Raw genomic sequence first — 26,645 nt, 5'->3', positions numbered from 1 at the left:
ACCGTGCATCACCCGGCCCCATAATATACATGAAATACTGAAGTATTTACACTTAAAGGGGCGCTCAATCTACAGTCGGCACCGCCATAAGGCAGATGCCAATGTCATTCACACATGGAATTGTCTCTCCGGGCTCCCAGGATATGTGGCGTTGTGGAGTGAGAATGGGAGAACAAAATATGAATTGAGCAATATATTAAGCTCAAATGAAAAGCTTGAAATGACTGATAACAGGGAACAACTGATTAAACATCACTGAAAGGTGCATTTCGATAAGACTTTTTTTAATGTTCCTATGAGCCCCGAGTTGTCCACAGATAGCATTAATCACATAGCCACAGGATAGATGACCAAAGAGTGAGTTCTGGAGTTCTGACTGCTAGAAATATCACCAGTTAGGGGAATGAGGGGTGCAAACGTCCCCTGTGCGAGTGAGCACGTGCGACCACTGCCCCAATAATAATAAACAATGTAGCAGTGGTCGCACACACTGATTAAGGCTTCATTCACACAGAGGAATTTGGGACCGCTGTTCTAGTGATCAGTGGGCAGTCCAGACGCGGACCCCAGTTATTATGCATTTATCATCTATCCCCTCCGGTCCTCCCAAGACCTCCTTCTCTCCCCCACACTTATTCGCTCCTCATCCAATCGCTTCCAAGACTTCTCCCGAATATCCCCCATCCTCTGCAATTCTTTGCCCCAACACGTCCGACAAATCAACCACATTCTGATCCTTCAGACGGAACCTGAAAACCCATCTCTTCAGGAAAGCCTACAGCCTGCACTGACCCCGCTGCCTCCTCACCACTACCGACTCACCAACATCGGAGCTCCTGCAACCCTCAACCTACTGTCTCCTTCCCCATAATCCTGTAGAATGTAAGCCCGCAAGGGCAGGGTCCTCGCCCCTCTGTGTCAGTCTGTCATTGTTAGTTTGCTTACTGTAAGTGATATCTGTAACTTGTATGTAACCCCTTCTCATATACAGCACCATGGAATCAATGGTGCTATATAAATACATAATAATAATAATAATATCCCGTGACCATGATTTTCCATGTTTTGTCATTGATTTTGCACATTTCACCCTAAGAACTGGAAATAGTGATTGTTATCCGCAGTCGGGATTCTGACTGATTGTATCTATAATACATCTTTGGGTCTCCTTAAACGATTCCTTAATAATTGGAGCTGCTTACAACACACTGCCTTGTGATGTGATCAGGCTTGGTGCCTTTATGTGCTCTGCTGGCATCTTGTCACCGACTGTGTCCTCTGGTGACAGCAAACATTTTCTCCAGCTACACACAACATCATGATGCAACGCCATGCCAACTTTTCATGGTTATTGTTTCAATGTTGCCAATTAAAAACAATCGCTGCTTGGTCCCATCATCGGCAAATTCCTCTGTGGTCCTGACCTTAATACGCCTTCATCCATATTCATCTTATATTCCCCCTTTAACTAAGGCGGCCCAGCAATCAGGATAACAAGAAAATAAATCTTCTAGATGAACAAACATTACTATTTGCTTATTCCAAACATGGAAACCTGTCAATGATTATGTGCACCCTCTGTAAGAATAATGGGTTTGGCCATATCAGCGGGCTAACAGTCCGGTGAAATATTGAGCCAAGCTCCGTAGCCATAGACTGGGGTATGGTCAGATGCAGACACAGAGGTGAATGAGTCCCAAAGAAAACATTAAAATGGATCCCCCGGATGACTTGGTGCTTTTTTGCTCTGTCGTCTTTCCATATTTTTTGGTTACTTCCTCGCCTTGTTTATTACACTTCAGAGCCACCCACCCATTAAAATCAGGGATGATGACAACCTAGGAATCGCCAAACATTGACTAAACTACCTAAAAGGTATGTACATCCTTACACATTGCACCTAAAAATGCCCTTATACCGAAATTTAAACCAACTCTGGAAGTGGCAGCATGTGAATTTGATGCCCCATGTGTTGATTTCCTTGGCCACACGTAAACCTTAGATCACCATATGCAATGCCCAGAGGGGGCAAAATGATGACTCAAGGAGAACCCAATCCAAAACCTGTAAGGCTGATAAGGCCGTATCACCCAACCTGTGCATTAAACGTGCATATGGGTGTAACGTGGTGGTGATCCACATCTACACGTCCCTCCTCCTCATCTCTCCCTGTAATTTTGGGTGTATTTGTGTTTGTTGTGGGTGCATTCTGTCACTTCACAGAAGGAGTGATAACATTTACAGGTGTCATTCTACTAAACAATGTCTGTTGTGTCTGGGAGGGATGGATCCCCCTCTGCTATGTGCCGGACCCGGAGAAATCTAGACATTTGGAGCAGATGGGAATCCTCGATGTGTGAGCACGAGGTTCTGAAGAAGTTCTCACTTTGGACAGAAGCTGTGCTGCTTATCTTGATACCTTTTTTTGTTTTATCTATGTAATGGCTTATGAAGTGTAGCTTGTACAAATTACAACTAAGTCTCCATGTCCAGGGTACCTGTCATCACTTCCGGTTCCATTGTGACCCCGCTGCACTTAGCTCTACTAGCCGTATAGCTCCATTGCTCTTCAGCTTTTGTGATGCCACCAAAACTATGGTGTGGCTATTAATGGTCTCCTTAAACCCTCCAAGATAGCACTAATGTCAGGGAAGGACCTGGGTAACCGGGTAGATGGGGCCGCACATTGCTTGATACAAGTCCTGGTGCTCAGCTATGGAAGCATGCTTGAAACCAATACAATAGATTGCTTTCAACACTTTCAACATCTTTTTACGCTCAGCGAAACATCTCCAATTAACTGACATCACTTTGCAGGCAGAACAATGTCACTAGTCCTTAGATGTGAGGTCCAGTCTACCTGGTCTTACACTGCAGCTGAGAAACCAATTGGATGTAGTGGCAAAAGTTGGTTCTTAAAGAGAAATTGTCACATTGAACATCCGTTCTATGGGCCACATGGTATAGAGGAAGTCGAGCTGAGTTGGATGATATATAGTTTTAGTGGAAAAGATTTAGCAGAACTTACTTTATTCGGTCCAGTAGGTGGTCTTCTTGGTAGTATTTACAGCTGTCAATCATTGATTAGGGCCACCTACTGGATCCCAAGTCAAGAATGAGCAGATCTAGGGTTCTACTAAATCTTTCCCCACAAACTGTATAACAATCAACTCTGTGACTCTTGATCTATAACAAGCTGCCCAAAGATCAGACGACAGGTGACAGGTTCTCATTAAGTTGCATGAAGAAGAAAAGCTTAATGATATTACTGCTATAGCACTCCACAACTCGAGGTTCCTGATTAAACGAGTCCATGTAAACTAAGATGCCGAAAAAAGATAAACCTCCCATGCTTCTGGAAGAGATGACACATCATCTGGGTCCTGTCAGTTTCGCAAGCAGTCATCCATTCAAGGCATACGTGTGGACATTGTCTCAACAGATAATACACTCCCTATAAACCTGCACATTACCAGGCCTAATATGAATGCAGCTTTTTACTTTGGTGACATTACTGTCCCGTAGTCCATATTGCATCTGTGATGGAGAACTTGCTTTATTTTACTAGGACGTGCAACTGTAAAGTCTACTGTCTCATCCTAATTTATGTCTGTCTGGAGAGAATTCCCTAGGAGGCACAAATCACACATTATATGACGTTATTACGTGGCACCGTCTTCACCATGGTCAGCTCTTGTCTTTAATACACGAAGATTTGTGGAGTTGCTGTCTCCATAAATAGGACCTATCTGTGTCAGACTTTGGAAATTCGGGAAAGGCTCTGTAATAGTTGGCCAGTATGGCCCGTAGGTATGTTTGACATACAGTATGTGCTTGGAGAGTGAATGCACCCTTACCTTGACCTCACCCACTAAAATTCCTCTGAGTTTTTCCTCCAATTTTACAGTCCAACTACTTGAAAAATTGTAATTTTCTAATTTCTATTGCTTTATATATCAATGTGCAAAAAACTTGGTAACAACCCAAGGGTCAAATCCCAGAAGTAAATGGAGTCAGAGTCTGCTGATTGACCTCATAGATTGGAAGAATAGATAACACAGGATCTACCACTCACAATAGGATCTACAACTCACCGCCTCCACCTTCTGTACCATGATAACACCCCTGGATTACTGACATGGTGAACAGTTAAGCAAGTTGAAGATGAAATTAACTCCTAAAGTTAAAGATGACACATTTCCTTTGTATTTTAGGCAAATTATATATATATATATATATATATATATATATATATATATATATATATATATATATATATATATATATATATAGGTGTATATATATATATATATACAGTGGGGCAAAAAAGTATTTAGTCAGTCAGCAATAGTGCAAGTTCCACCACTTAAAAAGATGAGAGGCGTCTGTAATTTACATCATAGGTAGACCTCAACTATGGGAGAGAAACTGAGAAAAAAAATCCAGAAAATCACATTGTCTGTTTTTTTTAACAGTGTATTTGCATATTATGGTGGAAAATAAGTATTTGGTCAGAAACAAAATTTCATCTCAATACTTTGTAATATATCCTTTGTTGGCAATAACAGAGGTCAAACGTTTTCTGTAAGTCTTCACAAGGTTGCCACACACTGTTGTTGGTATGTTGGCCCATTCCTCCATGCAGATCTCCTCTAGAGCAGTGATGTTTTTGGATTTTCGCTTGGCAACACGGACTTTCAACTCCCTCCAAAGGTTTTCTATAGGGTTGAGATCTGGAGACTGGCTAGGCCACTCCAGGACCTTGAAATGCTTCTTACGAAGCCACTCCTTCGTTGACCTGGCGGTGTGCTTTGGATCATTGTCATGTTGAAAGACCTAGCCACATTTCATCTTCAATGCCCTTGCTGATGGAAGGAGGTTTGCACTCAAAATCTCACGATACATGGCCCCATTCATTCTTTCATGTACCCGGATCAGTCGTCCTGGCCCCTTTGCAGAGAAACAGCCCCAAAGCATGATGTTTCCACCACCATGTTTTACAGTAGGTATGGTGTTTGATGGATGCAACTCAGTATTCTTTTTCCTCCAAACACGACAAGTTGTGTTTCTACCAAACAGTTCCAGTTTGGTTTCATCAGACCATAGGACATTCTCCCAAAACTCCTCTGGATCATCCAAATGCTCTCTAGCAAACTTCAGACGGGCCCGGACATGTACTGGCTTAAGCAGTGGGACACGTCTGGCACTGCAGGATCTGAGTCCATGGTGGCGTAGTGTGTTACTTATGGTAGGCCTTGTTACATTGGTCCCAGCTCTCTGCAGTTCATTCACTAGGTCCCCCCGCGTGGTTCTGGGATTTTTGCTCACCGTTCTTGTGATCATTCTGACCCCACGGGGTGGGATTTTGCGTGGAGCCCCAGATCGAGGGATATTATCAGTGGTCTTGTATGTCTTCCATTTTCTAATTATTGCTCCCACTGTTGATTTCTTCACTCCAAGCTGGTTGGCTATTGCAGATTCAGTCTTCCCAGCCTGGTGCAGGGCTACAATTTTGTTTCTGGTGTCCTTTGACAGCTCTTTGGTCTTCACCATAGTGGAGTTTGGAGTCAGACTGTTTGAGGGTGTGCACAGGTGTCTTTTTATACTGATAACAAGTTTAAACAGGTGCCATTACTACAGGTAATGAGTGGAGGAAAGAGGAGACTCTTAAAGAAGAAGTTACAGGTCTGTGAGAGCCAGAAATCTTGATTGTTTGTTTCTGACCAAATACTTATTTTCCACCATAATATGCAAATAAAATGTTAAAAAAACAGACAATGTGATTTTCTGGATTTTTTTTTCTCAGTTTGTCTCCCATAGTTGAGGTCTACCTATGATGTAAATTACAGACGCCTCTCATCTTTTTAAGTGGTGGAATTTGCACTATTGCTGACTGACTAAATACTTTTTTGCCCCACTGTGTATATATATATATATATATATATATATATATATATATATATATATATATATACACACACATATTTTTATTATTTCATCTTTTAAATTTTAAAAATGACAAAGTGGAAAATAGGCTGACACTAAAGTTTGGGCACCCTGCATGGTTAGTACCTAGTAGCACCCCCTTTTGCAGGTATCACAGCTTGTAAATGTTTTTTGTAGTTAGACAAGAGTCTTTCAATTCTTGTTATTTTCATCCATTCTTCCTTGGAAAATTTTCCCAGTTCTGTGAGATTCCTGAGTCGTCTTGCATCCTCTGCTATTTTGAGGTCTAGCCACAGATTTTCAATTATGTTCAGATCAGGGGACTGTGAGGGCCATTGTAAAGCCTACAGCTTGCGCCTTTTGAGGTCGTCTATTGTGGATTTTGACGTGTGTTTAGGATCATTATCCATTTGCAGAAGCCATCCTCTTTTCAGCTTCCCTTTTACAGATGGGGTAGGATGGAGACACGGGGGGCAGAATAGAGACACGGGGGTAGAATGGAGACACGGGGGCAGGATGGAGACACAGGGCAGAATAGAGACACGGGGGCAGAATGGAGACACGGGGCAGAATGGAGACACGGGGGCAGTATGGAGACACGGGCAGAATGGAGATGCGGGGGCAGAATGGAGACAAGTGGGCAGAACGCAGACAAGAGGGCAGAATGGAGACAAGAGGGCAGGGTGGAGACAAGGGGGCAGGATGGAGACATGGGGAGAATGGAGACACGGGGCAGGATGGAGACACCTGGGCAGAATGGAGACCAGTGGGCAGAATGGAGACGAGGGCAGGATGGAGACAAGGGAGCAGGATGGAGACACGGGAGAGAATGGAGACACGGGGCAGGATGGAGACATGGGGCAGGATGGAGACACGGGGCAGGATGGAGACACGGGGGCAGGATGGAGACACGGGTGAAGGATGGAGACACGGGGCAAGATGGAGACAAAGTGGGCAGAATGGAGACAAAGGGGCACGATGGAGACAAGGGGGCAGAATGGAGACAAAGAGGGAAGTATGGACACCAGGGGAAGAATGAAGACATGGGGCAGAATGCAGACATGGGGCAGAATGGAGACACGGGGCAGAATGGAGACACGGGGCAGAATGGTGACACGGGGGCAGAATGGTGACATGGGGTACAATGGAGACATGGGGTACAATGGAGACATGGGGCAGAATGGAGACACAGGGCAGAATGGAGACACGGGGCAGAATGGAGACAAAGGGGCAGGATGGAGACCTGGGGCAGAATGGAGACCTGGGGCAGGATGGGAGACACGGGCAGGATGGGAGACACGGGCAGGATTGGAGGCAGGATGGGAGACACAGGGGGCAGGATGGAGACAAATGGGGCAGGATGGAGATAGATGGAGCAGGATCATGGTGCAGGATGGAGACATGGTGCAGGATGGAGACATGGTGCAGGATTGAGACAGATGGGCAGGATCATGGGGCAGGATGGATACAATGGAGCCCGAAGGGGCAGGATCATGGTGCAGGATGGACAAAGATGGGGCAGGTTCATGGGGCAGGATGGATACAATGGAGACAGGCAGGATCGGACATCACATGGGGCAGAATGGATACTCATGCGGGCAGGATTGAAGAACATATGACTGGAGCCAGGAATGAGATACACGGGGGGAAAGGATGTGGGATATTATTACCATAGGGGCTAATTAATGGATATTATTACTGTGTTTATTTTACTTTTTGAGGATACTGTTTTAAATGGGGGAGGCGGTCCTGTTACTATGCAGAGTGACACTGTCGCCTTTTTTTCTTCATCTGATGTCAATTGAGAAACTGATTTGGCTTTTATCCTAAGTCATACTGCAAGACTCGTTAAAGGGTTGATTGTGACTTGTAGGATCGCTACTTCCAACAGGTGGCACTATAGAGTTTAAGTCCTCTTTTTCTCTGAAGAGGCAATTTGCATATTAAATTTCCCAGAGGAGATTGCACGGCGAGTAAGCCTCTTTACCTTGACAAGCCAGAGCTGGTATGTCACTCTCCACAAGGGGAAACCTTACCCCTTAGACCCCAGAAAAAATTAAGTACTATGTACAGCAAGCGGAGCTCTAGATAACTTTGTTATTTCCTGCAGAGAAGAGCCCTGGCTGGAAAAAGTGATGGAGGTCTGTTACTGGTGATTCAGTGTGCTACCTGTACACTGACACTATACACTGTACTATATACAGCGGTCCTGTGTATAATGTCACCAGTGATCACTGTATTACCTTTACACTGACACTATATACAGAGCTCATGTGTATAATGTCACCGGTAATCAATGTATTACCTGTGCGACTGGTGAGAAGTGGAGTTTTTCCAAGAGAGAGCGGTGGGACTATGGACAGTTCGAGGGGTGGAGCCTGGGCAGAGTCTCAAGGGGGCCCCAAAAATTTTGCCAGTATGGGGCCCCGAAATTCCTAGTGGCAGCCCGGCAAATATGACCTTGGTGAAAGTGTCAACAGAAGAAAACCTCTCCTGCATCCTCACCACAAAATTCATCATCCGAACTATGCAACAGAACATCTAAACATGCCTGATGCATTTTGGAAACAAGTCCTGTGTACTGATGAGGTTAAAATAGAACATCTCGCCAACCATTAACCCCTTTCTGTCAGCTGACAGAATAGTACGTCAGCTGGCAGTATCCCCCGCTTTGAGGTGGGCTCCTGCGGTGAGCCCACCTCAAAGCCGAGACATGTCAGCTGTTTTCAACAGCTGACATGTGCGCGCAATGGGCGCCAGCAGAATCGCGATCCGCCCGCGCCCATTAATTAGTTAAATGCCGCTGACAAACTCTGACGGGGCATTTAACAAGGACTGCCAGCTGAGCGGCCAAAAATACTCGCACCGCTGACCCCCGTCACGTCATCGGGGGTCATCGGTGTGTTGCCAGCACAACCAGAGGTCTCCTCGAGACCTCTATGGTTGCTGATGGCAGATTGCTATGAGCACCACCCTGTGGTCGGCAAACCAGTAATTCTGCTGCATAGAGGTGATCTGTACTTCACCTCTATGAAGCAGATGCGATCGAGTAGTGCATTCTTCTAGCCTCCTATGGAGGCTACTGAAGCATGCCAAAGTTTTAAAAAAATGTGTTTAAAAATATAAAAAAAATAAAAGTTCAAATCACCCCCCTTTTACCCCAATCAAAATAAAACAATTACAAAAAAAAAATCAAACCTACACATATTTGGTATCGCCAAGTTCAGAATCGCCTGATCTATCAATAAAAAAAGGATTAACCTGATCGCTAAACAACATAGCAAGAAAAACTCAAAACCCCAAAATTAGTTTTTTGGTCGGCGCGACATTGCATTAAAATTCAATACCAGGCAATCAAAAGAACGTATCTGCACAAAAGTGGTATAATTAAAAACATCAGCTCGGCATGCAAAAAATAAGCCCTCACTCGACCCAAGATCACAAAAAAATGGAAACGCTACGAGTTTTGCAAAATTGTGCAATTTTTTTTTTTTTTTAGCAAATATTGGATTTTTTTTGGCCACTTCGATAAAAGAGAACCTAGACATGTTCGGTGTCTTTGAACTCGTAATCACCTGGAGAATCATAATAGCGGGTCATTTTTAGCATTTAGTGAACCTAGCAAAAAAGCCAAACAAAAAACAAATGTAGGATTGCACTTTTTTTGCAATTTCATCGCACTTGGAATTTTTTTCCCATTTTCTGTTACGCGACATGGTAAAACCAATGGTGTCGTTCAAAATGACAACTCATCCCACAAAAAACAAGCCCTCACATGGCCATATAGACGGAAAAATAAAAAAGTTATGGCTCCGGAAAGAAAGGGAGCAAAAAAACAAAAAAAAGCTCCAGAGGTGAAGGGGTTAAGCAGGGGGTGGATCATTCATGCTTTGGAATAGTGTTGCAGCCAATGGCATGTGGAACATTTCATGGGTAGAGGGAAGAATGGATTCAATTAAATTTCAACAAATTCTTCATGCAAACATAACACAATCTGTAAAAAAAGATGAAGTTGAAAAGAGGATGGCTTCTACAAATGTATAATGATCCTAAACACACGTCAAAATCCACAATAGACGACCTCAAAAGTCACAAGCTGAAGGCTTTACAATGGCCCTCCCAGTCCCCTGATCTAAACATCATTGAAAATCTGTATCAAGACCTCAAAAGAGAAGTGCATGCAAGACGACCCAGGAATCTCACAAAAGGAGAGGAAAATCCCTCAAACAAGAATTGAAAGACTCTTGTCTGACTACAAAAAGCTTTAAGAATCTGCGATACATGCAAAAGGGGTTCTAGTAGGTACTAACAATGCAGGGTGCCCAAACCTTTACATAGGCCCATTTTCATTTTGTAATTGTTGCCTAAAATATTATGCAAATGTGCCATTTTTAACTTTAAGCCTTTTAGAAATCAATTCATCTTCAAATTGCTTGACTGTTCACAATAACCGTAATTTTGACCAGGGGTGCCCAAACTTTTACATGCCGCTGTAAATAACCCAGGATCCACCACTCACAATAGGTGATGTCACAGCTCACCTCCTCCTCCTGACTGATAACACCTCTATATACAGTAGATAACACAGGATCCACCATTCACAATAGGTGATGTCACAGCTCACCTCCTCCTCCTGACTGATAACACCTCTATATACAGTAGCTAACAATATAACTGTTACAGCTCACCTCCTTCCTTTCCCTTATAATTGCTCATTTTTTAGCATGCCCAGTTTATACTTCTGTAGTAATAAATAAGTTCTGTGTAAGTCTATTGCTGCTAATGTGAAGAAGAACAAGGAGTCTATTAGGTTTATAGACCAGTGTGAACATTGCAAGATTTTATTTTTTTGTATATAGTGATACAAAAAATACAAAATTTTCAACATTTAAAAAAAAAAAAATACTTTTATCATAAAAATCTGACAAACAATAAGGTCATTTTCAAAGGGTTTAAGAGAAGGTTAAAAGAATTGAGAGGTTGCTCTTAAATTGCACAAGGTTTGGCTCACATGTAACATCCAGGACAGAGAACTACAAGTAAAAAGTGGTAATTTCATGAGCAGCAGAATAAACAATAATCCACCGCTGCTTTGACTTGGTGCGTTTGAGAATCTCACTCTCGGGCAGATCAGTGTCTGAGGGAGACTGTCATGTCGGATTTGCTGCATGCACGCTGTGAGCTGCCACCTGCTGCCCATAGGCATTTGCCTACAGTGACTCAGGACTCCTAAATATCGGATGCAATGTATCATGAGCGCCCGCAGCTAATCAAGGTGAAGAGGTCACCTCTCTCTATGTTGTCAGCGTTTGGCCAACGACAGTCAGCAACGCAACAATAATCCAGCAACTCCGGCCATCTGTCCTCAACCAGAAAACCTGCTTGTAATCTGGTAGACAGATCGGGGACAATGTATGGAGAGCGGCACTAGATTCATCGTATTGTGTATCAATGATAATATATGTATGCAAAGACCTGGACAATTAGAATTATTACTATATTTATATTGTGCCACCATATTCTGCAGCTCCGAACAGATTGTCATCCATCAGCCCCTGTCCCCAACAGGTCTTACAATCAAATTACCAACGAATATGTTTTTTTTGTAGTGTGGAAGGTAGGGTCCTGTCACAAGGATCCATAAAGCATCTGAAATGAGCGCAAATCACGTAATAATAGACTGATTAGCGCTAATTTACATATATCCATATTCGGGTAAGGACCATCATTTGGTAGGTCCTTGCTGGGCAAAGGGGGTAAATAGCATACAAGCTTCATGTAAATGTTGCCCATGGTCAGGTTCGAACCCATGACAGCAGCGCTCTCAGGCAACAATGCTAATTACTGAGCGGCTGAACCAAGTGTGGGCTGGGTCATTGGTGACATCAAAAGCATCAAGCTCTACTATGCAGAAGAAGGAAAGGAATTACTGGGTGGGACCCCTCAAAAGTCACATTCTTATACACTGCCTTATCTCTTGACCTCTAAACCTTGCCCCTGAGCTGCATTTGGCATCATGGTAACTATTAATGGAGCAAAGGATCCATACTCAAACCATGTCAATCAAGACCACCCATGCGCCCAGTGTAGCTGAGTATATCCATGTATCAGGGTATCGGAATGACCCTAGAAGCACAGACAACAGAGGGACTTAGGCTATGTGCACACGTTGCGGAATGGGGTGCAGAATTTTCTGTACAAAATCCGCATCTCCTGGGAGAAACCGCAGGTGCAGATTAGCTGCGGATTTTGTGCGGTTTTTATGCGGAATTGATGCAGATTTTGTGCGTATTTTCTGCGTTTTTTACCACTGCGGAATTCTATAATGGAAGGGTGCAGAAACACTGCAGATCCGCACAAAAGAAGTGACATGCACTTCTTTTAAATCCGCAGCGTTTCCGTGCAGATTCCTCCGTGCCATCTGCACAGCTTTTTTTTTCCCCATTGATTTACATTGTGCTGTAAATCACAGTGCGGATCTGCAGCGTTTCTGCGAGGAAAAATCCGCTGCGGATCCGCACTAAATCCGCATCGTGTGCACATAGACTTAGAGACGCATCATCAACCTGGGACAAGTTTAGGGAGCAAATAACTGGTCAACTGGCCAGGACCTCCGAGAGCAATCTAACAGCGGCCATCTTTGTAAACCTTCAATGTTCACTTAAAGGGAACCTGTCACCCCGTTTTTTCAGATTGAGATAAAAATACTGTTAAATAGGGCCTGCGCTGTGCGTTACAATAGTGTATGTAGTGTACCCTGATTCCCCACCTATGCTGCGAAATACATTACCAAAGTCGCCGTTTTCGCCTGTCAGTCAGGCTGGTCAGGTCGGGTGGGCATGGTCAAATCAGGCTGGTCAGGTCGGGTGGGCGTGGTCACAGCGCTGTTTCTTCCCCAGCTTTACGTTGGTGGCGTAGTGGTGTGCGCATGTCCCAGTGTCCCAGTGCTGAATCCACTTGCGCGCACGTGAATTAACAGCGCGCGATCTGCGCTATTACTGTCTTCGATGGGGGCGGCCATCTTCCTGGGGCCGCGCGTGCGCAGATGGAGTGCATACTCGGCTTCAGGAAAATGGCCGCCGCGATCTCTTCTACGCACGCGCGGCATCCCACGGCCATTTTCCTGAAGCCCCGTGCAGCAGAGCACTCCATCTGCGCACGCGCGGCCCCAGGAAGATGGCCGCCCCCACCGAAGACAGTAATAGCGCAGATCGCGGGCTGTTAATTCACGTGCGCGCAAGTGGATTCAGCACTGGGACACTGGGACATGCGCACACCACTACGCCACCAACGTAAAGCTGGGGAAGAAACAGCGCTGTGACCACGCCCACCCGACCTGACCAGCCTGATTGACCACGCCCACCCGACCAGCCTGATTGACAGGCGAAAACGGCGACTTTGGTAATGTATTTTGCAGCATAGGTGGGGAATCAGGGTACACTACATACACTATTGTAACGCACAGCGCAGGCCCTATTTAACAGTATTTTTATCTCAATCTGAAAAAACGGGGTGACAGGTTCCCTTTAAGGTGACCCTCCACTCTGGGACAGAAAAGTGACTATATATTTCACATGTATACTCATCCTACTTGGTGCCCTCCATTCTCCTCCTCAGATCGGCAATGTGCCCCTCCTGCTTCCAAAGTGTGTTGTAGAATAGGAAAGGTGTGGTTTAGACTTACCATTGTGCGCCCCATGGTGGCAGCCATCTTGGAAACAGGGGAGATGCAACACCGATCTGAGCGGAGGAGGCAGTGGAAGAACACAGGAGGCACCAGGTAGGGTGACTACACATGAGAAATGGTATGATCCCTTTTCCATCTCAGGGTGGAGAGCCACTTTAAGTCACTTAGTATTCAGCATTGCATGGCAGTATGTGTTATTTGGGCATTATATGGATATCGTATGGAACTATTTTTTGGAATTACATGGATGGAAGTATAAGTTAGCAGTATCCATTTTTGTAGAAGTTTATATTTGCCTGTGGTCCATATGCCACTTTTTGAGAGCCTAACTTGCCCGTGATTCACACCATTTCCACCAAAGTCTGTACTTTGCCAGTTCCACAGGAGGATACTACGTGGTCTCATAAAGTAAAAAAAAAGGCTGAATTTGGTGAATGCTCCTAATCTACCCCAAAGTATTGTTTATTAAAGAGATTACAGGAGGCACGGTGCCAGAGAAGAAATGTCATTAACTGTGTTTCACGTTAATTGTCAGAAAATCGCAGGGCAGGCAATCAGAGAGAAATCTGCTTTAAAGCGCTCAATACTTTGAGAGTCACTTTGGGATAAAATATCCGCCTCCACTCTTTCCTCACATGGGTGTCCGACTTGGCTAATGTCCATAGTCATGTGGCAAGGCTCATTAAAGCATTGAGCATTGACATACAGTGTAGCTTCCACCAATAAGTAGCCCTAGAGAAATTTTTCTTCCTCCAGGGAGAGATAATTTTTATACATTTTCCCCAGTTACAACTGGTCTCTGCAATGAGAGCCAGTTTTTCACTTTCAAGATTTTTACTCCTGGTAAAAACGGTCAGAGTCCAATTAAAGTAAAATCATCATGAGATATGATGTCACCAAGTGATACACTTTTTATCAAATAAGGGTAGGCTTTGCATGATCGGTTGATGCAGCCTGCTAGCTATAGATGTAGAAATCCCTTCTGGATATGAAGAATAGTCTCTTAGCTATCCTCTGTTATATAGGGATATACCATATGTAGAAGCTATGATATGATCACATGACTGACCTCTGCTAAAAATGTATCTGCATTGATTGGTCAGAGCCCAATTAAAGGAAAATCATCATCAGATGTGATGTCACCAAATTATACACTTTTTTATCACATAAGGGTAGGCTTTGCATGATCGGTTAATGCAACCTGCTAGCTGTAGATGTAGAAATCCCTTCTGGATATTAAGAATAGTCTCTTAGCTATCATCTGTTATATAGGGATATACCATATGTAGAAGCTATGATACAATCACATGACTGACCTCTGCTAAAAATGTATCTGCATTGAACGGTCAGAGTCCAATTAAAGGAAAATCATCATGAGATATGATGTTACCAAATTATACACTTTTTATCACATAAGGGTAGGCTTTGCATGATCGGTTGATGCAGCCTGCTACCTATAGCAAGATCTCAAGAATATTCTATAACTTTCATCCGTTATGTAGGGACATATATAATAATAATAATAATTTTTATTTATATAGCGCCAACATATTCCGCAGCGCTTTACAAATTATAGAGGGGACTTGTACAGACAATAGACATTACAGCATAACAGAATTACAGTTCAAAACAGATACCAAGAGGAGTGAGGGCCCTGCTCGCAAGCTTACAAACTATGGGGAAAAGGGGAGACACGAGAGGTGGATGGTAACAATTGCTTTAGTTATTCGGACCAGCCATAGTGTAAGGCTCAGGTGTTCATGTAAAGCTGCATGAACCAGTTAACTGCCTAAGTATGTAGCAGTACAGACACAGAGGGCTAATACTGCATAAAGTGTATGAGAACATGATGCGAGGAACCTGTTTTTTTTTTTTTTTTTTTAATATAAATAGGCCACACAGGGATCGTTAGGTTAATGCATTGAGGCGGTAGGCCAGTCTGAACAAGTGAGTTTTTAGCTGTGATGCTATGGGGAGTTATCCCCATAATGGACCTTTATCACATATCCAAAGGAAATATGTGATGCCTGGGGGTCCGATTACTGGTAACCCCATCAATCTGAAAAATTGGGCTCTGTAGTCTCCTGTATGAATACACTGATGGTCAATTATGGGCGCTATCACTTCAGGAAAAAAAGGTGAGCATTTTACTCAGGCATACAGACCAATGGAAAGCAGATACTTGACCACCACTCCACTCTGTCTAAAGGGCACATTGTACTTTTTAACTCTATCAGCCCCACAGGCTTTGGATTAAGAGGCATGGTGCCTGCTTGAACACTGCTCTGTTTTAAGTTCTTCACGTTGCGGTGGGGAATTGCCAGTGTTGGTCTTCCCAGCGATTATATATTTCTCTCCAATCCTGTGGATAGGATAGCTAAGCAACACTTATAGACGATTTCAGACATCAGATCCAAAATTAGTACACCCGCTCAAGTCACTTGGAATTCTGACCATCATATTGGACTTTATTGAAGTGTATTGGCATGATGCCATGTCACAGGCTCTCTCCTACTACTTCCAATTAATTCTCTCGGACCAGTTACAACTTTAAAGAAGGAAGCAGATGAATGAAATAACGATGGCTTTTATGAATAGGAACGCGTTAATCATTGTTTCATAGTATATCCAGTGAATGACTCACCGGCATTTGGATGTCCCATATGTATGGCTTGTTACATGGAAACATTTGGAAGCCGTCTTTATTCAGTGTAAATATTGTTAAATGAGTTTCATCAGGGCTTACAATTATCTCGAACATGAAGTCAGTAACGAGGAACGTGGTCGGCTCTCATATAAACACATGTTGTGTTATGGATTTAGCCAATCGTCTTTATCCAAGATGTGCCTCTGCTAGTTGTAGTGGGAACAGTTCTTCCATTGTAGTCTTTTAGCACATGAAAATCAGATATCTGAAAGGGGTTTTCTCACATAGTTACAAAAAATGTATGTTTGCACATCTTAAAGGGGTTGTCCAAGATCAAAAAAAAAAAAAAAAAAATCGATGCGCTCCGACGCTTCAGTCTTTGGTTACTTGTTCCAGCACTGACATCTCATCAGCACAAACGTGACTGAGGCAGTCAATCATTTGAGTCAGCAGAGTGTGGTTGCATTGGTTATGTTTGGCCACGCCGGTGACAGATGCCTTCTAGTGACATCTATCACCTACTATAATGGCTCCGGTTTAAAGGATACTTTTATTTTACAGGATGTATATAAAATAATATAAGGATGTAGTACCTTCTAATGCAGACCTGGCCACATCTGTTCGAGTCCAGCCCATGGACCGAGAGAGTGGAAGGGCTGAAACAGTGGCCCATGGGCCGCACCATGCCTTCACCTGCTGTCCGTCCACCGCCGTCTGCATCCTCAGGATGAAAACAGCCGTGAATTCATTGATGTGGTGAAGGATGGAGCCGCCGGCTCCTTCTTACACCAATCAGCAGACGAAACGATTTCTCTTCATCGTGTCTGGTGTGCAGGAGTCAGCGCAAGGGAGACAGGAGCAGAACGCGACGGAACGTAGCGAGCTGAGGATGTTTTTATTTTTTCCTTATATGTGTATGGGATGTTTACTTGTGTATAGGGGGATATGTGGGGGCTCACACTGTGTATAGGGGGCTATGTAGGTGCTCACACTGTACATAAGAGGCTATGTGGTGGCTCATACTGTATATAGGAGGCCATGTGTCGGTTCATACTGTATATAGAGTGGCTATGTGTCGGCTCATACTGTATAAAGGGGACTATGTGGGAACTAACATTGTATATAGGAGGCTACTCAATGTATATAGGAGGCTATATGGGGGGTCACACTGTATATAGGAGGCTACTGATACTGTATATTAGAGGCTATGTGGGGGCCCATACTGGATTTAGGAGGCTATGTGGGGGCTCAATGTATATAGGAGGCTGTATGGGGGCTCACACTGTGTATAGGAGGATACGTGGGGGCTCAGACTGTATATAGAAATGTTATGTGGGGGCTCATACTGTATATAGGAGGCTATGTGTGGGTTTATTTTATGTTGTATATAGGATGGCTATGTGGGGGTTCAAACTGTACATAGCAGGCTATGTTAGGGCTCAATGTAAATAGTAGGCTTCTCATACTGTATATAGGAGGCTATGTGGGAGTTCACACTGCATATAGAGAGGCTATGTGAGGGCTCACCATGTATATAGGAGGCCATGTGGTTCAAATATTCGTGAAAACACACACACATATATATATATATGTCAGTGACACACATACCTCTCTGTGTTCATCATCTCATTAAATACATTTACATTTGACCAGCTTGATTTTCCGGAAATTGCCTGCGCCCCCGACAACCAATGTGCGAAAATTTTGCACGGGCCAACTAGTGTTAATATAAAATAATAATTATTAATATGTTGATATTAATATGGAGCAGAATTCATTTCAACTTATTGGTTCGACCCTCCACAACAATCACTGTCTTTCATGTGGTTCCTTGGGAAAATTAATTGCTCACACCTACTCTAATAGAATCTTCTGGGCTCTGTCAAATAAATGTACACCTATGGCCTTGTTCTGCCTCTTCCCCAAGAGCTTTCCTGCCAAACACAGTAAATATGGGGAAAGACGTTATGTGAATGAGGCCGCTTACTGATCTTTAAATGTAATATTTGGACTCAATGTATCTCATAAAATGACAAAGTTTGCAAAGTTGAAAAATTAAGATACAGTCCTGCACATATTCTATCATTTTGATCCACAGAATGGTGAAAACCCCTGTATAATGAATGCCAAATGCTCCATAATAGGGGGAAACATTTTTTTCCTGATTCCTATCATGACAATTTGAATAAATCCCCATAACTTGTCCCATGCCCCACTGGATGCTGAGATTCAGGGCAAGGATCGGGAATCAATCAAGGTGTCAGATCGAAAACACAACACTGGGCATCTCAAGACATCACGAAGAAGGAAGGTAGGAGAACATGAATCCAATACCCAGTAAGACCATCGTCATTACCAGTGCGTGGGAGACAACCGTGCCGGATCGGGAAAGGCAAGTAACAGTCAGGGCTCAATTTCCTTTGCAAAAGGAAAATATCTGGCTGCAACCCAGATATGAATTGGAACTCAATCATTTCCTCATTCAAAGATGTTTCTCTGCAAAGTGATTTTAGAAACCAAATATATTGCACCTTGAGATACTTTTACAATATGAGCCAAGTAGCCGTACCGTCTGTGTCAGTCTGCATAGACACAGAAAAGAGCGGACCTGACATTAGCAGGGCAGACCTATGTCAGTACTTAATCTCATGAAGAAAGAAAGAAGAAATCCCAACACTTCCTCTCCTAACCTCCCCACCTTTATTCCCATTTTGTTTCATCTAACAGAAAATATATAATGAAATGTCTATGTGTCTCAGGATCCAACGCCGGGTCCCCACACCCTGCAAGGGCAATTGGCTGCAGCAGGAGCCTCTCCCCTTTGCCCTGTTTGCAGCAGAACAAAAACATAGTTAAATCCCATCCTCTGGGATACGCTGCAACCCCAGCTATTTTCCAGACAAAAATGACACAAATTAGAGGAAGATTTTTTTACAAGACTGTTTGTTTCCTAAACCTGCAGAAAATACTGGTGACGGACAAACAGCGAGAATATCTCATGATTACTTTCAGAATGTCTAATTAGTGTTGATTAATAATCGGCCTTCATGACTTTATAGTCAGCATATGGATCTCTGTAAGAACAGAAGACCCTCCAATGTATGGTGGGAAGGAGGGTCCTGAAGTGAATTCCCATATGCCAATTATTTGGTCCCAGAAGAGAAAACTCTTGGCCAATGGTGTCTGGCATCAGATTATTTCTGTCTCCCCAATCAGAGCACATGCACAATCATACAAGAAGAGCATCCATGTGTATGGGGGTCAAGAGACATAGTTGTTAGTTGAACAAGTGTTTATGACCAGGTTTATTCATCCAAATGGCCCAATACTAAACTTTTTTTAAATGTCCCCTGTTGGTAATACTTGGGCACTACACCGCTACTCTGACTTAATTATCACCAAAATTTGCAAACAGGTTGGTAATAAGCATCTAATAACCACAAAAATAGCAAAACAGGGAGAGCCATTAATGAAAGGGAACTTGGATTGTTAAAGGGTGATTCCCCCAAATCTAAGTTGTTCCTTATCCATAACATAACGTGATAATTTACTAATCTATGGGGGTCCGATCGTTGGGAATTCCAGCAATACTAAGAGACTTTGGAACCTTGTCTTAAATGGAGCACAGATGTGTATGTTCGACCTCGGCTCGCTTAATTGTCTATGGGACTGCCAGAGAAAGCCAAGTATAAAGATCAGCTATTTCCAGCAGTCCCATAGACGATGAATGGAGTGAAGGTGAAGATGCGCACCTCTGCTCTATTCAGTACAGGGCTCCAGAGCGCCATTCTTGGGATTGCAGGTGGTCCCAGTTGCTAGACCCCACAGGCGCACCTCTCCTTCTTTCACAATGGAGCTCTACATACCGGTTTCAGGATTGTTATCCTAGAGATATGTGATAACTTGTAATTTGGGGAATAACCCTTTAGGTAATCCTGACTATAACTCATTCTTAAGCTTAAGGGGGTATACCACAGGGTAGGTGATAATTCCCAGAATATGGGTCCTGTGTCGCCCATTACCACGGGAAAAGTCTATAGGGCTGGAGGCACCCGGTTATCCCCCCTCAATGCCATAGAATGGAACAGCAGAGCTGGGATGGAACAGGACCTACATGCTGGCCATAGGTGAGGATCCCTGTGGGCGGACCCCCATCACTTTGTTATACACAGAGTGCCCCTTTAACAAACCGAATCCTTCTTCTCTGACGTTACCCTGCTGATCCCCAGGCTGATAAAAATAACACCACAAAACAATCACCACTAGAATAAAACTAAAAATATCTTCTTGGCCCAAAGAAAAGGACAATTTCATAGAAATTGCTCTGCAGCAAGGAATGTGTTTGTTCTGCCTTTTTTATTTATTTTTTACACCCCCGCCCCAATCAGATTTTATTACAAAGGGACGAAATCTGCAGTGAGAGATCCCCAGATGAACGGGGAGGAGGCGGGAAAACGTGATAAAACAACGCGCAGAGCAATGCAGAAAATGAAGGACAAAAAACTTGCTGCTTTAATAGAGACGACTTAATACAGCTGTCAAGTTAGTTCTTTCCCGAGAATGAATAGCGCACGCTGTTGGTTGGGGGGTATCGGGCTCATCAATTCTACTTGTTTTGTTCCCAATCTCAATAACACTATAATTGCTGCATTCAGTATATGAGCGTCTGCAGCTGCCAGAAATCCCAATACCAGGATTCATTAGTGGCCTTTTTCCCCCCTTGCAAACTCGTTCCCAGTTAAAAAAAAAAATGTGATCAAAATATCTTTCAAAGCATCTGTTCCCCTCGCAGAGCAAAGGGAGCGCACGTACAGGTGGAAATATTCTGCTTCAAGTTTTATAGGCTGGATGCACTTCACAGGAGAGCTGAAGATCAGAGCTGCTGCCGACCTATGAAAATAATGCACAGGACTAGGCGGAGATTCCTCTAAACTTACAAGGGGGAGGGAGGTGTACCATTCTAGAAATCAGACTCAAAAATCATCTTGGAACCTTCCTAACTCTTAGATTAGGAAACATGAGTCTTACCATGGGCCTATGAGCCAATGAGGCAGCTATGGGGTCTCTGGGAAACATCACACCCATTCCGAGGGGGTTATAATTCCCATGGCCGGCGAGAATCTCCACATAGATGTGATCTCTGCAGGCCCAAAGATAAGATGGAGGCACCAGGACCTCCTGCTCCGAGTGATATAAGTGTGATGCTTTCAGGTGGCACCTGAGTAATTTTTATCATTGCCACAAAACCCCCATTTTTCATGCATGCCACTACCCCTGTGCCCCCTGTACATCCAACAAGCGCTTTACAGCTAATCCAGCAGTGAGTAAAAGCACACACCGCTGGATGCATACATATTTTATGCTGCCATTTCCAGCACGCATGCAGTGTTCTCAGGGGGAGAAGTGTCACATTAAAGGGCCCGTCTGAGACCCCAACCTTCTTCAGGACCTCCGTTGTTTCACTGGTAAGACTAATAAAGGGGTAACGTCTTATTAGTTAGTATGCAGTGGTGATAGCATGCCTGCCCTTCCATCGGAGCTTATAGAGGACGTCACCCCAGCCTCGCTGCCTCAGTAATACTTGCATACCCTGCACCTGCCGTCCCTCTTTTACTTTTCCTGCAATTTATCAGCAAGTTGTCAACTGGGTGTGACATACTCTGCCATCACTGATTGGATTGTCTGCGGACACCCCCCACGCGTCCAACTAGTGACACCCAGGCATCCTACCACTGGTATATTTCTAGGAAGAGTAAGGCTCCTTTCACACTAGCGTCGGAATCTCCCCGTCGCAATGCGTCGGGGAGAGATTCCGATGCTAGCGTTTGCTGCATTGCACAATGGGTGCAGCGGATGCATTTTTCCGGCGCATCCGCTGCCCCATTGTAAGGTGCGGGGAGGTGGGGGCGGAGTTCCGGCCGCGCATGCGCGGTCGGAAAAAGCGGTCCGTCAGGAGAAAAAAACGTTACATGTAGCGTTTTTTTCTCCCGACGGTCCGCAAAAGCACGACGCATCCGTCGCTCGACGGATGCGACGTGTGGCAATCCGTCGCAAATGCGTCGTCAATGCAAGTCTATGGGGAAAAAACACATCCTGCAAGCACTTTTGCAGGATGCGTATTTTCTGCAAACGACGCATTGTGACGTATTAAAAAAAACGCTAGTGTGAAAGTAGCCTTAGAGGAGCAGAAGAATGCAGATAATTTTCCAGAATTATTCATTCAGGGGGTATACAAGTGCTTCTTAAAATAGACATGTCGGTGGAAGTGATAGGTCCACTTTAAGTGATGCCGAATTAACTCCCATTCAAGCTCAATAACACAGAATTTTGCCTCAATTTACACCTAAAAAACGTGCGTACTTTACTTGCACCACATTTATGATGCGTTTTAGATACTTTTTGCTCCTCGCTTGACTAGGGGCATGGTACAGGAGAAAAGGGAGTGTGGGTCTACAGGAAGGGAATGACAAACAGTCAAAGAGGTGAAGCAAAATTGTGCCAAAAAATGTGGTCAGTTCAAATAGGAATAAAGGGAATAGCTGTGAACTGTTACAATACATAAAATGTGTCTGCAGGGTCCAACATCAATGTTATAAATTGAGTAGCAAAAAAGCAATATTATCAGCTGCCATAGTATCTTCATATACCAGGCAACTGGATCGGCGGTCAGAAGCAACTCTGGATTTTTTGCCATTTTACAACTTACGGGAAGGTGCAGCTCCCAGTGGTGCACTGTCTAGTTACATTGCACCGACTATACTGACCTGAGCCATGTGGCCACATGCCAAGTCGGCTAGCAAGCCATCTGTTTTCTTAGATTATTGCGTTATCCATGGCTCCAATATAACAGGTTGTAAATGGATGAGATGCAACAACCTGATGGGCCATATACATATCCTGGCTGGCTGATCTTTTTCCATCTGTATCATCACCAAACAACATCATAGAGTCAAAATCTACACAAAGAGCTTCCTAAGCCATTGACTTAGACGGCAAACCAATGTAGCGTACCCCGTGAGATCAGGACCATGAATATATACATTACCGTCCGTCACATAGAAATGTCCCAACATGCACTTACCCTGTGAGTACAACTACAAAGTCCATGACGTTCCAGCCATTCCGCAGGTACGAGCCTTTATGAAATACAAAGCCTAAGGCGATGATCTTGATGCCGGCTTCAAAACAGAATATGCCAATAAAATATGGTTCGGTATCATCCTGCAAAGAGAAAAGGTGAGTTCCATTACTGTCCTTCAAGAACCCAGTGTGATTTGTAAGGCAGTAATAGTGACCTGAGGAGCATTACATTACAATAAAGTTATATAATGCTATAAAGACTGTAAAATGAGAAACCAAAGGGGGAATGGCCCATTGGAAGACCAGTGGACTCCAGAGGACCAAGGTTCTGATACCCTAATAGTGTCAGGAACGTAATTATAGTGGGTGCAGGGGTTGCAGTCGCACCCTGATCATGGAGCTTAGGGGGTCCAAAAAGTCCCTTAGGCCTATTAGAAAAGACCAATACTATTTAAAGGGGGACCCTGGTGGAGATTTTGCATTAGGACCCAGAAGCTTCATAGTGCCCAACAATAATAGAGTCCACGGTACAAGGGTGTAAAAGGAAGTATTTGATGACTAGCAGGACATGTGCCTCAGGTGCTATACCTTTGCCATGAGGTCCTAATTCAGTTTATTACATTTCCTTCACTTCACTACAAACCTATTCTCTCTTTGTATGCCAGTCAACCATCAGGACTCTACAATTTATTGCGTATGTACACCCCAGGAGCAAAGTAGATTCTTACAATTATCGCCTTTTAGTTATGCCAGTTGATGCTCCCTGAAGAAGAAGGGCGAAACGCCAGTTGGGTCGGCAGGGACACATGGAAATCAATCACATCACATGTAAGCATTTTAATAGCTATGTATATATTTTATCCTGGACAATTTTATTACTTTGCATGGCATTATTGATTCTCCCCTACTTGATTCTATTTCTTACTGTCTTGTTAGCTATAGTATTTTAATTACATCTTTATATATTGGATTAATACTTAAGAGGGAATCAATATCACCATTACACACTGAACGGGAAACCACTGGGTAAATCTGACAGGGAGAAGGACTTGGGGATCCTAGTTAATGATAAACTTACCTGGAGCAGCCAGTGCCAGGCAGCAGCTGCCAAGGCAAACAGGATCATGGGGTGCATTAAAAGAGGTCTGGATACACATGATGAAAGCATTATACTGCCTCTGTACAAATCCCTAGTTAGACCGCACATGGAGTACTGTGTCCAGTTTTGGGCACCGGTGCTCAGGAAGGATATAATGGAACTAGAGAGAGTACAAAGGAGGGCAACAAAATTAATAAAGGGGATGGGAGAACTACAATACCCAGATAGATTAGCGAAATTAGGATTATTTAGTCTAGAAAAAAGACGACTGAGGGGCGATCTAATAACCATGTATAAGTATATAAGGGGACAATACAAATATCTCGCTGAGGATCTGTTTATACCAAGGAAGGTGACGGGCACAAGGGGGCATTCTTTGCGTCTGGAGGAGAGAAGGTTTTTCCACCAACATAGAAGAGGATTCTTTACTGTTAGGGCAGTGAGAATCTGGAATTGCTTGCCTGAGGAGGTGGTGATGGCGAACTCAGTCGAGGGGTTCAAGAGAGGCATGGATGTCTTCCTGGAGCAGAACAATATTGTATCATACAATTATTAGGTTCTGTAGAAGGACGTAGATCTGGGGATTTATTATGATGGAATATAGGCTGAACTGGATGGACAAATGTCTTTTTTCGGCCTTACTAACTATGTTACTATGTTACTATGTTACTATGTGTTCCTTTTCCAATATGTGTATCATTTTGCTCCAATTAATAATACTAGCTATAGCTAATGATTTTCAATTTTTTGTAGTATGGAGTAAAATATTTATGGGCACAATATATACTTTTGTCTGTGCTTTTCTTCACGCTCGGTGTTATTGATTCTTTTTTAGTTCTAGCCTTTGTTACTTATATAACGTATGTGAATTGGGAAGTTTTGTTGTGTTTTAAACCGAACTAGTATATGTCTGACTATTGCAATTTAACACTTTCAGATGATTTTATTTCCCTCTGATCCCATGTTTAAGTTTTATTTGCAGTACCGCACTTCACCACATGGATTGCTGTTAAGGAGAATCATTTCTATGAGTGAAGGAACACAATGCTCCTTCAATTAACACAGATGAAGTGCAAAAATTGTACAGCACCGCCTAGTGGTAAAAACGTTTAGTGTATTATTGTGTCTTTGCCCAGGAAATATATGATAATTCCTGGCTTTTTATGCAGGTTGCACCTCTTCATTTACATGAATGTGCTGCCTTTAAAACATTAAAATCTGAAAAAGGGATCTGATCACTATTATAATATCTACGGTTATGGGCAGTTTTACAAACAAAGTAAAATGATCCCAGCTAGCAATAAATATTTGATACATGACAGTATTGATTATACGCCTCATTTAATTCACATCAATCAAAAAAGCCTCTATGCCAATCTAGTACCGATGCCACGATGCAGGTGCAGGGTGGCAATAGTGATTGTTTAGCATAAGTTCCCGCCACTAAAATAGGTATATAAAGCATATATAAATATATACATATATTATGCATCACATCATTTTATCAAGTAGAGCAGAAGAACACTGAAAGCCTCAGTCACTGTCAGAAAATTTGCAAGGTCATAATTGAAGGGTTCTGATGATGTTAGCCCTGCTAATGAACATGTTTGCATCTCGGCCAAAATGTCGAGCGTCCCCTGAAATTAACTGAGCTGACTCACAGGATCTGAGCAGTCCCCTCCCCTTCATTTCGAAAAGAGTATTTATAGACTTTCATTTTTAAGAATGGAAGTAAAGGAGGAAACTTTCTATGGATTGATGGTATAAAAATAAGACTATTGGTCTAGGTGGCCAGAGACATTACGTTCCTTCTTTTTCTTTTTCATGGAAGATCAGGCAGGTTGTTCTCCTACATGTCTGATCCCATTTCTTCCAGGAGATCTGCGGTGTCAAAGGGATTGAAGCTTATCTTTCCCACTGACAGTGATTTATCTTGCTGCGCCAATATGTCAATAACCAATGATTTGGGGCATGTTTGGTTGGCTTAAAACATAACTATGTGCCAAGCAATCTGGGACTATGAATCTAGTGGGCTCCATAATAAAACTTGGCTAAGCATGGGCGGGAAAGAGGGTGGTCATTTAAGCTAGCAAAGTGCTAGCCTTGTTTAAAGGGGTCATTTTATTTTTTTCTTATTAGCCTAAGAACTTGCCTATCTTCTAGTGATGAGCGAGCGTTCTCGTATA

At 43.3% G+C, this 26,645-nt stretch overlaps 1 protein-coding gene across 1 annotated transcript in view; it reads right to left on the bottom strand.

Annotated features, from left to right (window-relative positions):
- CACNA1B (calcium voltage-gated channel subunit alpha1 B) overlaps positions 1-26,645 on the bottom strand; it is a 467,134-nt gene that overhangs the window by 417,805 nt on the left and 22,684 nt on the right. Inside the window, exon 3 of the mRNA XM_069747979.1 lies at positions 23,362-23,501. Within this exon, the coding sequence (XP_069604080.1) occupies positions 23,362-23,501 (140 nt within the window). The remainder of the gene's footprint in view (positions 1-23,361; positions 23,502-26,645) is intronic.

Source organism: Ranitomeya imitator, chromosome 2 (genome assembly GCF_032444005.1).
Source record: "Ranitomeya imitator isolate aRanImi1 chromosome 2, aRanImi1.pri, whole genome shotgun sequence".
Classification (NCBI taxonomy): domain Eukaryota; kingdom Metazoa; phylum Chordata; class Amphibia; order Anura; family Dendrobatidae; genus Ranitomeya; species Ranitomeya imitator.
The sequence above is the reverse complement of the archived record's forward strand: the minus strand, read 5'-3'. Positions and strand labels throughout refer to the sequence as shown.